At 39.2% G+C, this 17,837-nt stretch overlaps 1 protein-coding gene across 2 annotated transcripts in view; it reads right to left on the minus strand.

Moving 5' to 3' along the window:
- CHCHD3 (coiled-coil-helix-coiled-coil-helix domain containing 3) overlaps positions 1-17,837 on the minus strand; it is a 163,690-nt gene that overhangs the window by 46,248 nt on the left and 99,605 nt on the right. For both annotated transcript variants that reach the window (XM_056339902.1, XM_056339901.1), the window contains exon 5: positions 12,709-12,792. In XM_056339902.1, coding sequence (XP_056195877.1) covers positions 12,709-12,792 — 84 coding nt within the window. The remainder of the gene's footprint in view (positions 1-12,708; positions 12,793-17,837) is intronic.

Genomic DNA, 17,837 nt, shown 5'->3' on the forward strand with positions numbered 1-17,837 from the left:
GTATTTATACCTGTAGAAACAGTAATTATAGTCTATATCATGTAAACCACTGCCAAGCACTACTATGCTTCTATTTTTGAGAACTGAAGGCTAGGGAGGATTAACTATTGAAATCAGTAGCAAGCTTGGCATGAACAGACATTTGAGCTGGCATGCAGCAACAATTATCTGCAAGGCTTTTAAAAAATACATATGGTATCAAACACCAAAAAATATTCTGCATTATTGTCACAGTCTGTTGGGAACAAGGAATATCTTCTTTGGGTTTTTATGTTTGATAAATATGTAGATGAACAAGAAATAAATTTTGTTGCAGGGAAAAAAAAAATCTTTAACTGGATTACAGCAGTACCAGATATGGAAAACGTTAAAATGTTATTAAGGTAAGACATTTTAAAAAATTATAATCCTTTTCTGAGAATTAGACGTATGTTTGAACGCCTCTGCTGTGATTCATTTGAATTTGCTTCCTAATTACTGCAGCTATGTTTTTGTGTTTTGGTGTGCATAAATACATATTCCTATGTGATTATGGCCCACAGTAAAGCAAACAGTTAAACTTTCTGACATGGGGAAAAAAATAAAGATTTCAAAAGTGGCAAAAGAGTATCTACTCATTTCAAACACATGATTATCTTTCCATATTTCAAAAGGAAAGGCCTTTTGAGGCATAGAAATATGCATGTGAATAGAAACATATTGAAAAGTCTCAGCTTTCAGGTATAATGCTTTTCAGTTAGAAAGGTATAAGATGGGGGAACTTTCAATTTTCTCTGACACGCTTAAAGAGAGCTGAACATGCCACCAGCCTGGCATTATCATTTCTTTCCCCTCTCCCAGCTACTGATGGTTCACTACCACTTTTGCTAAGCTGTGTCGATATCCCAATTAAAAACTACAAAAGCAACAACAAGCCCCTCTGCAGCTGAGCTGGATCTATTTCATACCGAGTGGGTTATCTGACACGGAACTCATAAACAGGCTGAAAACCGGTTAAAACAGAATGCAAGAGAGAAGAAACCTTCACCTTGGAAGTATTAGTGTAAAAATGACAAATCATTTTTCCAGGAAGGATCTCACAAATACAGGAACTCAATGTCGTCTATTTCATTCCTTTTGAAGGAATGGGGACTCAGGAATTCTAAAGGAATCTGAGTAATGCTGAAGACAAACTGGTTTTGCTCTCTTTAAAGCAAAACCTCAGCTGAAAACAAGTTGTCACTAGGCTTGTCACCAGGTCCATTATTCTGATTCCCTTCCCCCTCTCTTCTGTTTTCCCCAGTTTTCTTTCTACAAACCTTACCGGTCATCTTGAACTTTGGGTTCCTTCCCCATGTTTCAAGCTAGTATTTCAGTTTCTGGGTAGTTTCATAGAATACAGAGGAATACAGAAGTCTGCCTTTGCGTATTGAATTCTCAATAGAGAAAAAAACGTGTACTTAACCTTTCACTGCTTCTGCAGCAAAGCCTGGGCCAAGCAGAGATCTGTGCCACAACTAACGTTATAAAAAAAAAAAAGTGGTATATCTTCCCCTCTCTGCAGTGGGCTTAAAACGTGGTCACATCCTAAGATTTTGGTTCAATTCTTACCATGACTGGACTCTCCCTGATGTTAAGAATATCAGCTCTAGCCACAACTACTCCTGGGCAGGACTTGATCTCTTGCACACGAAGAGCACAATACAATGAGATGAGAAAGATGATATACCGATATATCTATACCAGGAGCCAATACAGAGCACTGATTTCCTCAAGCACAGTGTGAACCATGTTCTTTACACAAGGCTTTCCCCCCAAACCAGCATTGCCTGTGCTTACCCTACAGAAACAAGGATTAAATCTGCTGTCCCTTTTCCCTATATGCACACGTACCCACACGGTGAAATGCCAAAACCTCACATGAAAAAGGCTGTGTCAGAATCATAGCTTATTGTTCAGTGATTCTAAAACAGCCTCAGAAAATCCACCAGCTGCCAGATGCAAGCTGCCCGAACCTAGTGCTGCATTTCAGCAGCTCCTCTGAGCAGAGCAGAGCCCTCTCTCCCACCAAAGGCCAAGTTATTAAGAAATTGTTTGTCGACTTAGATTGGATTGATCATTTGTTTCCCAAATTCCTTTTCCCATCATTTACTCATTATACGCCTCCTCCTGATGTAAGAGGACATTTATTAGCTTCTGCATTTATTGTGCTGGCAAATAGAGACATTGTGCAGCATTTCCTGGGGATTCTCTCATTTATCTATCGGTTATGAGACTAAAATATTTTTAGGGGCAGAAAAAATTAAAATATCACTCAGACTGACAGCAGTGAAAATTAAGCAGCTATATGCTTAGGAAGGCTATTTCTGCCTTTAGGTTTCCAAAACTATTTACAAAAAAAGCGTGGCAACATTTCACATAAAACTTATTGCTTTATAATGAGAAAAATTACTAAGTACTGCTTATGCTGGGCATAAAAGGGGGTGTTTTCATAGAATCATTTAGACTGGAAAAGACCCTTAAGATCCCTGAGTCCAGTTGTTAACCCAGCACTGCCAAGCCACCACTCAACCATGTCCCTAAGCAGCGCACCTACGTGTCTTTTAAACACCTCCAGGGATGGTGACTCCACCGCCTCCCTGGGCAGCCCGTTCCGAGGCTCGACCACCCTTTCCGTGAAGACATTTTCCCTCACAGCCCATCTGACCCTGCCCTGGCGCCACCTGAGGCCGTTTCCTCTCGCCCTGTCACTTGTTCCCTGGGAGCAGAGACCGACCCCCCCTGCTGCAGCCTCCTCTCAGGCAGCTGTAGGGAGCCACCAGGTGCCCCTGAGCCCCCCCTCTGCAGGCTGACCCCCCCAGCTCCCCCCGCCGCCCCCCCCCAGCCCCTGCCCCAGCCCCTGCCCGGCTCTGGACACGCTCCAGCCCCTCTGCGTCCCCCCTGCCCTGAGGGGCCCGACCCTGAGCCCAGGCCCCGAGGGGCGGCCGCACCGGTGCCCAGCACAGGGGGACGGGCACTGCCCCGGCCCTGCCGGCCACAGCGCTTCTGACAGCGGCCAGGGCGCTGCTGGCCCCCTTGGCCACCTGGGCACGCTGGGGGCTCCTGCCCAGCGGCTGTGCCCAGCCCCCCCGGCCCTTTCCCCCGGGCAGTTCCCAGCCCCCTGCCCCCAGCCCCGCTGCCCCTCACACACTTGGCCTCGGCCCCCAGCCGGCTGTCATCGTTCTAAAGAGAAAGGGTGCTCAAAGGATATTTTAATGCGCATCACTGATACTTGTTTAAATGGGAAGTATACTTAAATTACATACTTCTTGGGTTTAAATGCAATTGCACGAAGGACAGAGAACAGAAAACAAGTGAAAACAGGTCTGTATTCCCCTTCCTTACATCCAATGTTCAGCTTCCTCAGAAGTAAAATTACTGGACAATTTAAAAAAAAGTGTGAATATATAGTAAAACGACAAATATGTTTAAGGGAAAATATTTCTATCAGATTCCCAGGAAACTGAAAGAGACTAAATGTTTATTCCTGTGGAATTACTCCAAATATCAATATAACCAGCAAAATCTCTAGAAGGTATCCTAAAAATTCAGTATTTTACTTCTCCAGTGGTTAAGTCTGGAGCTGCAGTATTTTCTAAATATGTTACATTGACAAAGAAATCCAAGAAAACTATCTCACCAAGTGCTGTTTTAATATAGTGTTAACTTAGTACAGTATTTGTTCCCAAACTTCAGTTTCTGTGAAGGAAAGAGGGTGGGAGGAGGGAATAGACTGGTGAAATGAAAGCTGCTTATTCATTAGCTACCCATATGTTAAAACATTTTGCCATATATGAAATGCGATAAACACTGTCTTTTAACACTGAAATGACAAATTTCTTTGATTTGTTCCATTTTGCATATTAAAAAAAATTTGTCTTTCACAATACTTTGCTCCTTTAAAAGGGGAAGGGGGAAAAGTGCAGCTCAAACTATAAATGAAAACAAATGCAGACACATTCACTAAGGGTGACTTAGGCAATACTGACATGTTTATGTTTAACTGTATGCATCCACTAATTTGTATTAATAAAAGTGAGCGGTGCTGGATGAACAACCTGCTTAGCGTCATTAGGATCCGGCACGTGCTTTTGTGGGAAAGCCATCCCACAGGAGAGACGCTTTTGCTCCCACGCCACAGGTCCTGTTCACTGTAATTTCCAGTCCTTCCATCAGACAAGGCAAGCAATGGCAGGGGAAAGGCGTTAGCCAGCCCTCCTGACAACACAATTTTGGACATGGGATTAAACAAGAGGGAGACCAAAGGAGCTGCCCAACATGATGCTTTTTGACTGCTTTGGTTTTCCATATTGCCTCTTATGTTCCCGCTCCCATCAGTTTATCCTCATCTATATTTTTTATTTGTAGGAAGAACATATATACGTGTTCAGACTTCACAAGCACCAAGATTCAAGTGACTTTAACACAACTGAAACACTCTCACAGAAAAATAATGATTAGCAATGAGCAGTTATCATGGAACTGTAAATAAACTCCTATTCTTAAAGTACAGTAGAAGGTCAGTAAATGCTGAGATCCAGAGCAGTGATAATTGTATAACGGAAGAAAAGTTAAGAAAAAAAAAAAAAAGAAAAAATAGAATTCAAGGTATGAGGACTTAAAAGCTGCAGGAATAGAAATGGCTTTTTTGAAAAAAAAAGTATTATAAAACTACATGATATTGGATAAACATATAAAATAGCCAATTCCTGGAAAATATTATTTCTCTGTTTCTTGGGTTAGTAAATCCTCTATTAACTACCAAAATCTCCAAAAGTTTGAATTTTAGAGGTTTTGAGCATCCCCTTTTCCGAGCATACCTCTGCATAACACAGACAGTGCAACTGCACCTCAAAAAAACACCTTCCCCTGTACCTCAGAAAATGTCAGTGCCAAAATTCTGTAGGGAATGACACTGGGGCATCCTATAGGCAGAAAGAGAGACTTCAGGACAAGTTTAAAATGGCATTTTAGGACAAAAGGCATAATGAAATATAGCAAGAAGACTGGAGGGAAAATATCAGAGTCAGTTCTAGCCAGTGATACAAGAAAAAAAATTACAGAAGCTGCTCAGGAAAAGAAAGTTGTAAGAAATGGACTGCAAACAGCCTATATGAAAACAGTAGTTACACATTAAAAGCTGTCAAGTATCTTACTGCACATGGGGGAAAAGCTTGGAATATTAGTTATTGCACTATTTTTGGTCTCCATTTATATAAAGACACACACAGAGAATGGAAAAAATAATCTATAAACAAACATTTAGAGAAACATCGATACCTACTATTCAGCGTGGAACAACTCCTTATTTTGTTATTAAGCAGCATTTCAGCACTGCTATTGATTGGACATGTGATAGTGAAAGATGAGACCAAACCAGGTATTTTTAATGGGAAGATGTCTCAGATGAAGACATCACGCTTATTTGGCAGCCTTAGAGAAAAAAAATAATATGGGTGAGATGCGTATTTAAAAACAAACAGCTACTTATTCATAAATGGTAAATAAAAGATAAAGAGCAGAAAAAAATAAAACTAAGGCTTAAAAAACAATTGTTCAGAATAATGATTGTGGCTCAGCAAGATACGGAGGTAGTGCATTAATGCAGCATTCCAGTCAGAAGGCTACAGCTCAGTTTATGTCAATCAGGTTGAGGTTTCAGATATTGTAATTGGTAGCAAGTTTCCTAATCTCAACCTGCCAGGCAAGAAGCATTCAACAAAAGCTCTGTCCCCAAAATATAATGAAATTTGAAGACAGAAATTTTCTAATATTGGCAACATGAAGCAAGATCACAGGTTGGGTTGACAGCTTTATTATGCTAAACTGACAAAAACATTACGCTCTGGTCCGTACTAAAAAGGGTGGTTTTCATGAGCAGTATGGAAATACAAAGCACTGGGAAACTCTGATGAACTCCTACTTTTATCTCATTGGTGCAGCATATGAGCTCGGACATAGAAAAGTCTCCTGGCCCAAGTACAAAATGAGAAATTAATATATCTTGATTTTATACTCTAGTCTCCTGCTGCACCAATTTGGGGAAAACTGCAAAAACCCACTGTCGCAGCTGAATAGCCATTTAAGAAAAAAAGATATCAAAAACTTGACAGAAATAATACAACTCATTAACAATGATATGATACGCAGTAGAATTCATCAGATGAAAGCCATAATATATTTTATCGCTTCTGAAAAGCATTTGGAAATGGAGTTAATGTATTGATATACAGGAGGTGTATGTTTAGTGTGTGTGTGCATGTATATATATTTGATATGGGGAGGGAGAGAGAGAGAAATAGATAGCCAGCCAGATAAACAGAAGAAGAAAAAAACAGTGGGAACATCTCAGAAACAGAAGCGGGGGTAGGAATGATAAACTGTTTTTTTTCCAACCACGGATATTTAGAGACTGCTGCTGTAATGACTGGCTAAAATTAAAAATGACTGTTAATACAACATAGGCATACTAGTATTTAAAGAGAGGGAAGGTCTACAAACTGCCATTCAGCAAGCCTTTTCTGAAGTACAGCAGTTTGGTTAGGTCAAAGACAACACAGACATTACTGGAAGCATCAGTTTAAACAGCAGAAGAAAGAAAAAGAGCAAGCAGTTTTAGCTGTACCACATTTAAAAAATTCACTTCTCCAGACAGAGGACTATGAAGCATCTCCATGGAGGCAAACTGGAGAAACTGTAAAAGTTGGGGAAGTTATAAAAGATTCCTTTACAGGCCCTGTTCTCAGAAAAGATGTTGGCAATATACGTTAAAGCTGCTGCCCAAAGACTGCTTAATTATCCATGGTAAGGAAGATGGAAAATATAAAGCAAGTGTAGAACACAGTGATTATTTCTGTTGCTATAAACTATGTTTTGAACAGAAATCTGTTTGAGCAGCATTTTGTTATTGCAATGGACAATTCTTAAAAACCTGTGTCCAACAAAGCACACATACACTGCACTTAATCGACAAGCACAACTTAGCAAGTCTGTCAGCTCTCTGTCAGCTCTGCGCTGGAGCTAATTCCATTTCTTCATGGGAACAATGACAAAAGGTTTGCTGAGCTTTCCTTGTGTCTCCTCTAAATGCTCAGTACATACTATCATCAGCCAAACGCATTTCCTACTTTGCTGGATCCAGCCTCAAGTCTCAAAGTGCTGTACCTACATCACTGTTACGTGATTTTGAAAGACATGGAAGAATGCAAGTACAAACGTGTGGAGAGTAAACATGTTTGCTCTAGCAAATACAAACTTCTAAACAGAAAAGGTGAGAGCAGAATCATCCTCTGGTTATAAAATTCTTGCTGATACAATCATGCAAGATCGAAGAAAGTAAACAGACTGATAAAACAAATACAAACAAAAGCCTTTAAACTGCTAAAATATGTTGTGGCAAATAAAAATGTCTGTAGTTATTATACTGCTTTATAAGAGTCCCCCTCTGTTATCTACATCTTGCAAACCACAGTTTACAAAAACCATGGCAAACAGATTCTGATTATTTAGTTGTTGAGATTTGAAAAGGTAAACAAGACTCTGAAGCATCTGAACAAATGTGGAAGTCACATTGTTTGCATCTTAGCACTTATGTTCATTATAAACACCTACAAAAAGCCAGTACTTGGCTGTGAAGCTGAACTGTATATCATCTCCTTTTCTGAGCACTGGGGCTATCACTGCAAAGCACGTTGGTCCATTCTAAGCCTTGAATAGAAAAAAGGAAGAGATCATTAAATTATAATTTCCCCACACAATTGGTGTAAGCATTTCTTACCAACAGGATTAGTATGAAAGCAAGATCCCAGAATAAAGCTGCTCAGCACTGAGGATGGCAGTTTAGTGTCTAGTAAATTTGATTTCTCTGAAAATCCTGACACATCATAATAGCAAAATCCTATTTACTGTAGCAAGCAGGATGGATAATACTATTTAACACCTGGTATAGTATGTGCCATGAGCTCACAGCTTTGTGCTCTGTGTGCTCATCTTAACTTAAGGTTAATGCTCCTTGACAGTCTACATGGTAAGTAGAATCCCCAAATTAAGTGCCAAATCTACGATCTGCAAATCCTTCCTCAAAATTTAAGTCATGAAAAAATGGATGCAGAGAAAAGTATCACATCTCCAGAACTTATGTCTATATTCTCAGGCTCTGATCAGGGCAGTAAGCCCTGTATGGTGCAGGAGTCTACCTGCACAAAGGCCACTAAAGTCAGCAAGGACATGAACAGAAATTACAGAATCAGCAAGGAAGAACTATCAGGGCAGCAACTTGCTGACTGCTGTATCCGTAGTATATCTAACATAACGGTGAAACCTCTAAATGCTGACAGAATCATAGAATCATGGCATTGTTTAGATTGGAAAAGACCTTTAAGATCATTGAGTCCAAGCGTTAATCCAGCACTGCCAAGCCCACCACTGAACCACGTCCCTAGGCATTGTATCTACACATTTTATCAATCCCTCCAGGGATGGTGACTCCGTCTCCGCCCTGGGCAGCCTGTTCCAGTGCTTGACTACCCTTTCTGTGAAGAAGTTTTTCCTAATATCCAATCTAAACCTTCCCTGGCACAATTTGAGGCCGTTTCCTCTTGTCCTGTCACTTGTTACTTGGGAGCAGAGACCGACCCCCACCTGCTGCAGCCTCCTCTCAGGGAGCTGTAGGGAGCGAGAAGGTCCCCCCTAAGCTTCTTTTCTCCAGGCTGACCCCCCACAGTTCCCTCAGCTGCTCCCCATCAGCCTTGTGCTCTAGTTTAATTTTATTACCTTACACCATATGCATATTCACATGCATATTACTCAGTACTTACTGAAAGTATTTCCACGAAACTCGCAAACATAGAAACTTAGCTCAAATAAGAAATATCCTGATCAATACGGAGATACATCTCTTGCTCATTCACACTGATAAACTAAGTAGTTGTGTCATACAGCAGTGTATTAAAATTAATTTCCTTCTGCTCCTATGACTAGGGGCATGATTCTCCTAATGATGCGTAATAGTATTATGAAGCAGTGTAACATGAAAATAGTTGGATTTGCTGAAGAAAATTTGAACTAGGCAGAGCTGCATTATTCTCAAACTGACAGCAGCCCGCACAGACACAGCTCACTGTGACTGCCTGTATGATGGCAAAACTATAAGCAGGAGGAGGAGAGGATCTAGTCATCTTTCCTTCATATCAAAAATTCTAAAGCAAAAGCAACTGGGTGAAGGAACAACAGGGTGTCGTTCAGCTCTGTAGACAAAATGAAAACAACTTTTGATGTTGACCAGAACCTACAGATAACAGCAACATTAGAGGTGCAAAGATGGTTATGAAGTCTACAGCCACTGTGGCTTGGAATGGACATTGAAACTGGTGACACAATGCAGGCATGGTGGACGTGGAGGAGCTGAACAGAACAGTGATGAATACAACAGGACAGAAGTGTCACAGTGTGGATACACACACCAGAGAGTGTTAGAGAAAGAGGTCGTAGGATTCTTCTTCCAGGTAGTAAGCTGCTCAATCTGCCCAAGATCTTAGTTCTCTTTTTTCTTGCTCTGCTACTTCAAAAGAAAAATAAAATAGTTTTAAAATACCACTAATGCCACCTCATTATAGTAAATAATTAAGACAACATAGGGTACACATATGTCAGTGATTTGAATACTGCTATCTCAGGGGTTTTTTTTACTGTAGTCAAGAAGCACCATTAGCCTGTAAGCAGACAAAGAAAAACACTGTCAAATTTTCCTCAAAGCTTAATGTGCAAACTCTTAAATAACAGCTTTACATCCTAGTCAGATATACAGTATGAGAAGGTTATTCTTTAACTCCTTTGTTAAACTATCTCATTTTGCTTTGATGCTGTGGAGCATGTAATAACTCATAGCTTATGTGCTATCTTTGACCTAGAAACACTGGCAGCTGTTAGGGGAATCGCTCAGTTTTTGGAAAGTATCAAAAGGTTTTTAGCACATAAACCAAATTTATGAACAGATATTGCCCTGGAGAATAGAATTGTTTATGTTTTAGTATCACAGCTGTCACTGGTGCACAGTTATCTTGTCCTGTATTAATCCCCTGAAAAGGTTGAGCATCTTCACTCAGTCACTGAAATATTTTATAATTGACAGACTTCATCTGGCACTGAATATGTATAATAATTTTCTCCATAAAGAGCATACTGTGCTGACACTAATCTGTTTTGTTGTCGTCTCCCCTTATTATCAATGTCTGCATTGTTTTTTCAGCAGCATTGAAGAACACAAATAGGAAGCTTCTAATTGAAAAAGCTAAGTAATCAAAAAGCCAATTAATCATACAGATGAGCTCTGACACTCAATGATGCAACAGACAGAAATACCACATTCATATAACTGAAGTATTTTTGAAGTGTGCTTATTTGATGTAAGAATGATCTGAGAATGTAATTAGCATTCTTTGTCACAGGTGATAGACTCACATTGCACATTCCTTCATACTGACATTACTTCTCTGAGCTCTACTAACTCTGCTCCCATCCCACCTCCCCTTCTGCTCTTTTCTCTGCTGAACAGCCCATGCTCTGATTTTGTGTACCTTTCACTGAAATCAGGACAAGTTTAGGAACAAATAAGCAGCCTATTATTGTACTCTGTAATTTCCAGAACGTTAGGCCTTTCCAGACCTTCCTTTTTTCTTAAAGCTCTATTTCCATCCCAGTGCTCAAAAATCACCAATACAGAATCTCACAAATGACCTTAATAACAGCTGCAGCCTCAGTGAAGCTGGGATTGCAGGAGACATGACCTCTCCGCTTTTGCAGGTTTTCATTCTGTAATCTCCACATCTCTGATAAAGTTCAAAGTCAGATTTTGAGCACTGAGTTCACCTCCTTTCAGAGCTTGAACAACTCTCTTTTTTTTGGTGTGGAAGAGGTATGCACATCCACTTTGAAAACCAACCGGATGACAACTTGGCAAAGCAAAGGTTTCTTAGCGTACAAATAGAAAGTCAGAATGAAAAGACAAGCCTTAATATTATGAGAACTCCACTCTGAAGACAGAGCAAACATTGTCCATGGCATAAGACAGTCAATTCAGAACCACCTGTTGTAGTCCTGGAGACTTCCAAGTACGAGAAGAGAAAGCAAGACATGGCAGAGTTCACCTATTTCACATCACTTGGGGGATAACACTTCAGTGGTACTCAAATACAGCTATTTATAGTTCATTATCTCACTTGCACACAGCAATTCACACACATGTTAAAACATGATTCCCCATTGGAAGTCTTCACTTAACAGAAGCAAGCAAAGGCACCGTACCAGTGACCTACTTTAATGTGAAAAATGACTAAGAATAAAATCTTATTCACTGCATAGCACCTTAAAAAGGTAAAAGAAAAGCTTTCCAACAAAGAATCATGGTTTATCACACAGCCTTCGCCATAAATTACTCCAATACTACTTGAACTGTCATGATAAAATGGAAGGCTGATGACTAAGAGCAGAGGTACAACTGCCCTGTAAGAAGCCAGTTTGGATGAGACAATGCAGATGCTTTTTCCCCTAACACCAGACAATTATTTGAGAATAAGGAAGGTATTCTGTGGGGATTTTTTTTGAAGGATCTTAATTTTTAACTGCTTAAATAATGCACCATTTTAGAATCATTAAACTAATTTACTCTCATCTTTTCAAACCATTTTTCATTGCCAAGAACATGGACTTCATTAATGTCATCTTTAAAATGGCAGGACAAAACACTGAGACAGTATCTGATATGCCCTCTATTTAAAATATTCATTAAGACCAATTATACACACTGATAATTCATGCAACATGCTCTTCTTCCTAATCCATAAAAACAAGGCGTTTTCTTCTATCTTACTAAACTGCAAAAATGAATATATATCTTCTTCGGATCATTTTCAAATTTAACTAAAAAAATTCCAAATTAATCAAGAAGAGGTGGGCTCAGGAAGAAGGCACAGGGGTAAAGGAGGCAAATATATTCAGGCTAAAGGTTACAACCAGCCTGGGATCTAGAAAATGATGACAGTAAGTTTTTGAAATTAATATCCTACAAAATAATACCCTATAAAGAATAAGAATGCTAACAGCAATATGTTGAAATATTGTAAGCATGTTGCACAGCTTACCAAACTGTTCCGTACAGTTTAAAGTCTACTGTGAAAAAAAGGCACAGAAGTGCTTCTTAAACATGGCATAAACAACTTGCCATTAACATTACACTCCACGTGCTGGTGGTTTTTGGAGGAACCACTAATTCCACCCAGAGAAAGAAACTGTGGACTACAACAACAGCGGAAATTCAGTAATATATCTTCACACTCCATGTGCAATTTTAAGACTACTTGGTGCTACTGATCCACTTACACTGGCGCTTTGTCAGTGCTGGTATAAAAGCAACCTCGTTCAGACTTTTTCTCTCTCTGTAATTACTGTGACAGGTGAAATCTCATTGCAAATGTGAGAACTTAGTAAAGAAAACAATATCCTCAACATTAAAGCCTCCACGTTGTCAATATTAAGCCAAAACCAGTAGCAGTTACAACCAAAAAAAACCCCTCTGGCCACATTTTTAATCTTTATCTCCTTAGAAAAGTCATCTTGTTTAACAGTAAAACATAACCAGAAAGTCAGTAGCAGAAATGAACAGAAACTCTTGATTAAGAGGGAAAGGAGACTTGCCCTTTCTTCGAGTCGAGCCAGCTGCTCTTTGTAGTAGGCATCGTGCTTCTTCAGTTCTCTGTCTTTCTCTTCCAGCTGCCTGGCCTAGAAAAAAAATTATAAAACTGGATCAAAAAGAATGATAAAACTGGATCAAGAAAGAGCCTCACTTGCAAAGCAAAGCTTCTACTATAAATTGTACCAGTAAGGAATATACAGTGATTGCAAACTGCAGCCTATTAGTTTTTGCCAAACAGAACATTAATAAGATGATGATTGCTGCATTGAAAATGTAAAGAAATTGTCTATTGTACTGGATTTTCTCCTTCCCTCCTCAGCAGCTGTGTCATAGTTTGTCCAAATGTATTTGGAAATGTCACGAAGACTGAACCAAGCATACCATGCTGAGATGCTTTGGGGTTTGGTTTTTGTATTTGTGTTTGGTCTTTTTTTAACTAACTTTGCACATCACTTCTGAACTTGGGCAAACTTGCTCAAGCTACCAAAACCCACATACATTATATATATGCAGAGCCTGAATATTTATTTGTTAGCTGTTACTAAGTGGACATTTTGACACCGGAAAGCTAGACTTGGATCCACGTATTTTTAGGCAGTAGTAAAAAGAATTTTTTTGAAGTAGCTGTTTTTTCTTTCAAACCCCAATTCAGGGATGCATTTCGCATGTGCTTAATCCTAAATACATGAAGGTTTGGAAAGAACCAAATGCTTACACCTTTGCAAAAGCAGATCTAAAGTACATCTAAAACCCAGCAGTCCTCTTTAAAATTAGTAATCATTCCTATAGAAACTCCTAGATCAGTTGAAATATCCAACTAAGCCAGCTGAAATAGTCTAATGCAGGATCATTCCCATGTCCAGTAACTTAAAATAATACAAAAGAATTCTGAACTTGTATCTTTTGAATACTAATGTGACTTGAGTATTCAGTTAAGAGACACTGCTACCAGCACTACTGAGGAAGTTGACATTTTCTTGGCTGGTCATCACAATATGTAACAATATCTAGTAGGTGACTCATTAAGAATTATAAAATACATTAAAAGAGCGCACCTGCACACAGAACCACATACAAGTGGTAAGTCCTCTAGAAGAAATACTAGACAAGTGATTTTTAACAAGCTAAGGAAGATTTAACATCTAAATTAACAGCGCAAATTCATTCCAGGCTCATAATGTTTTAATAATAAAATATCTTTAGCGACTAATAATTAACTATCAGTGGTCATTACCACAATTGCCTATTCAACATTAGCCATTTACTGCTAACATATTCTTTTCACCCCGGTACTGATACCAGCTGCAAAAAGTTCCTATTTTAGCAGCATCACGTAAAATGGTGAACTGTTTGTACTCCTACTACTAAAGATGGTATCTCCAGGTCATGCTTACAGAAGCACGTCAGAAACCTTACAGCACATACTATGCTACACTTGTATCAGTGCAGGGCTTCATTCTCTTTGTCAAGATTAGCTTCTCTTCTTTTTTTGCAAACAGACAAAGAATAAAATAAAAACATTTGATTGTTGGTTGTTCTTTACTTAACTACTTACCTTTTTTTCTATATCCTGAAGCATATAAAAAAGTAAAATAAATAAATTTAAATTTATGAATAGACACATAAACAGAAAGAATGCAAAAAAATGCATGCATGTCAGGCCTATCTGTAATCTCTAAAAACAACACTGAAAACTGCTTGGAAGTTGGTGGCGTTTTTTTGTATGAACTTAACCAAAATACCCCTGCTCATCCAGAAAGCACACAGTCAGATTTTAATTCTACTTGGATGAACCAAACCTTGCCTCTGCCAACCACCCATCTCCAGTATACTGCCATGGAGCACATGCTACAGCCCTGTCCACCAACATTTTAATCAGCCTTTATTCACTAATTACAGGTTTTTCCACAGCCAACTACCATGCTTTGTATTGATCGTGATTTTGCTTTTCCAAGATAACGACCTCCCAAAGCTGGTGGTTATAGAAATAGCTGAAAATTCATTGCAGGTTGTGCCTCCCCAAAACCACCCTCTCCCAGATATCTAATACAATACTTCAAAGCATTATGGCAATTACCCATACGTGAATATTTTATGTCTAACCACCTCATGATCCCTAAAATATTTGCAAACTCACGAACATTCCTTTTGTGCAAGTGGAGATAAATAGGTCAGTGAGAAAGAAAACATAAAATTAACGTTCCATAATGCTCATGAGAATTCAGTTAAGTTTTAGTTCTAACAATTCAATAGTGTTTCACACAATCCTATCAATGACCTGAAACCAAGCAGCAAAACTGACTTTGGAAAGCCAGTGAGATATAATAAAACCCATACAAGAGCATCATGGCTTAATTCACTCACCCCATTACTGACAATTCACAAGTGCAGAAATTTTCAGGGTAATTTTAAATTTTTTTTAAAAAAAGTTTCAAATAAAAACACAACAGGTCAAGGGCACACTAATGATAGAGGAGATGAAACCCACTCTCTTCTCTGAGTCCAGCTGAGTTTAAATTATTTTTATCTGCATCTTGCTTGCTGATCAAACACCATTTAAAAAAGAGAGAAATGGATTTGTTTAACAGTGTCTGATCACCAAATTTATATATATATGGAAGACAATATGAGTGGGGGAATGCAAATAACATTTGTTCCAAGGATATTCAACTGAATGTAAGTTTTTGTCCTGGAAAGTTTATTAGGTTTTTTGCATTGATCTAGTTCCCTGCCCTCCAAGATCATCAGTGATTAAACAGCCAGCTTTTACTGCACTAAAGATACAGCGCCCAAGAAGCAAATTATGTTCATGCTGCTTATTGCCCTGATCCTATCAAAGCTTTCATACCACCGAGAAAGTAGAGATATTAGATTGTAAGAATACTAAATAATACATCTATCCAAAGCTTTGGTCCCTATGTTGTGAAAGTAACTTGAAGATTTGGTAGGCCAGTAAGAAACTAAAAAAAAAGTTTCTTCCACATTTGTGGCATTTGTACAGTAACGTAGACATAGCAAGTTTTAAAAAATTAAATATTCATTTATACAGGAGACAATATAAATATGCCAACAGAAGAGAATTCACTGCAGAAATAAAAACGTGTAAGGTAATATTATATTTATGGGGCTGCAGCAACATGATCCCAGTGAATATCAATTAGCCGTAACAAAATAATTAACAGTAGCCATGTATTCAATTAGCTGAATGCTGCACTTTAGTTGTAAATGAGATACTGGAACAGGTTCATTGCTTCTTCACAAAGTAACGCTAATAAACAGCATTTGCTTGTTTGTTGTTTAGAAAACAGCTTCAGAAGGTCGCCTTTTAAAGGCAGCCCATCTTCCCAAGACCACTCAAAATTAAAATCCCAAACCAGATCACTAGGATTAAATACAGGTTCTTCAGAATCGTTAGGAAGTTGGACCAAGATTTAAAGGCCAACCTGGGTTTCATTTCCAAAAGTAGTGCCTAGATTTAGCACAGCAGTGGTATGAGTTTCCGTCAATGGAGAAATGGATGTCTACAAAAAATTCCCATGTGTCGCCTTCTACATGGCTGCAGAGACACTTGCAAAGCAGTCCCGTGATGAAGCCAAACCCTTCTCGTGCTGGATCCAACAGGTACATATTAATTTTGTCCTTTCTAAAGTAGAACAGAGCAAACAAACCAACTGAAAACGTGTGTTTCATAACTATCTTTAAAAAAATAAAGGAGTCCAGTTTCCTGGCTACAGCAAGGTTAGAGGTGCTTGCAGTCTGTAGTTGCTATTCATTAAGGAGTTGCAGGGGACAGACCAGTATCAGGCAGTTTAGCAGAAGTCTGTAAGCAGGTTTCAAAATCAGCTCTTGAAGCACTCAGTAGTCCCAGTTTTACAACTGCCCCTTGGCACAGCCTCCGAGCTTCAAATTCATTAACATCCACAAGTTTATGGCAGAAACCGCTGAGATGGCTTCAGGTTGCATTTTTCTGGCAGAGAAATGCTTCAAAATAAGAGTGCAGTTTTAACACTGAATTTATAAATCATCATCAGCCATCTGAAAGAGCTTTGCCTAGGTCTTGCCAAGCTAATTCATGGTCATCTCCTCATCACCCCACCAAGAACGTCAGAAGACGGGGCAAGGGGAGAACCAAGGGACCGGGTCTCCCAAGGCACACTCAAGGCTGTGAGTGAGACCAGACATCTGGGCTGGGGGCAGAAAGAGTACCCTGCCACAAAGGGTTCAAAAGGCTAAGGGGATTTGCCAAATGAAATGCTGACTACAGCAACGAGGGGCTTTTCCCATGGGAAAGGTCACATGAAATAGCTACAGGCCTTCAGGCGGGCCCATGTACTTTGGAGAAAAGGTTAACGGATTAATAGGCAAAAGAAAGCAGTGGCAGAGGAGTGGCCTTCAGCAGCTCCAACAGCACAACTGTCTCACAGGAGAACTGCTGGCAGGTCAGGATGAATGTGATATACCAGTACTACAAGACAGCAGACCTCAAAAAAAAATCATCTTTCAACGTTATGTTGCTGGAGAATTTCCATTTGTTCTGCAGCTTGAGGTTTACTGGATGAACATATCTGTAGCTTAAAGCAGCGTGTGAATTCACGAGTTCGTTGGCACCAACGTCACTCAGGCACAGGCTGTGACTGTCACATTGTAAAACAGTTATTCACCCTTTGGTGTCTACTAGATTGCTCTGCCCAGAAACCCTTTTGCAGCGGACAACATTCACCCATGACATACTGCCCAGTGCTTTCACATCTGCATGCTGATAAAATCAGATGAAAAAGGTTCGTTGCTTGTACACGTCTTTATGGTCAGCAAAACTATGATCTTCATTACTGCATACCAGTGCCCCAATAAAAATTATTCTCAATTTCCACATTTACTCCATGTTGGATTGCAACAGTTTGAAATTTTAACCTTCTATTTCAATATATAAATACATACATCATTCTGAATGGGCAACAGCAATAACTTATGGATATTCTTAGGAACATATGCTTCTCCCTTCCCCCTAAGATAATTTCTTTTTGAAGCTATTGCTCTTCACAAAATCATTCCTAACCACAAAAAACGATCCAGACACATCACTAAAAAACCCCTACGTTAATTTCCACTTGTAAAGGTAGAGAATAGTTAT

The sequence above is a fragment of the Falco biarmicus genome, chromosome 5, assembly GCF_023638135.1.
Source record: "Falco biarmicus isolate bFalBia1 chromosome 5, bFalBia1.pri, whole genome shotgun sequence".
Classification (NCBI taxonomy): Eukaryota; Metazoa; Chordata; class Aves; order Falconiformes; family Falconidae; genus Falco; species Falco biarmicus.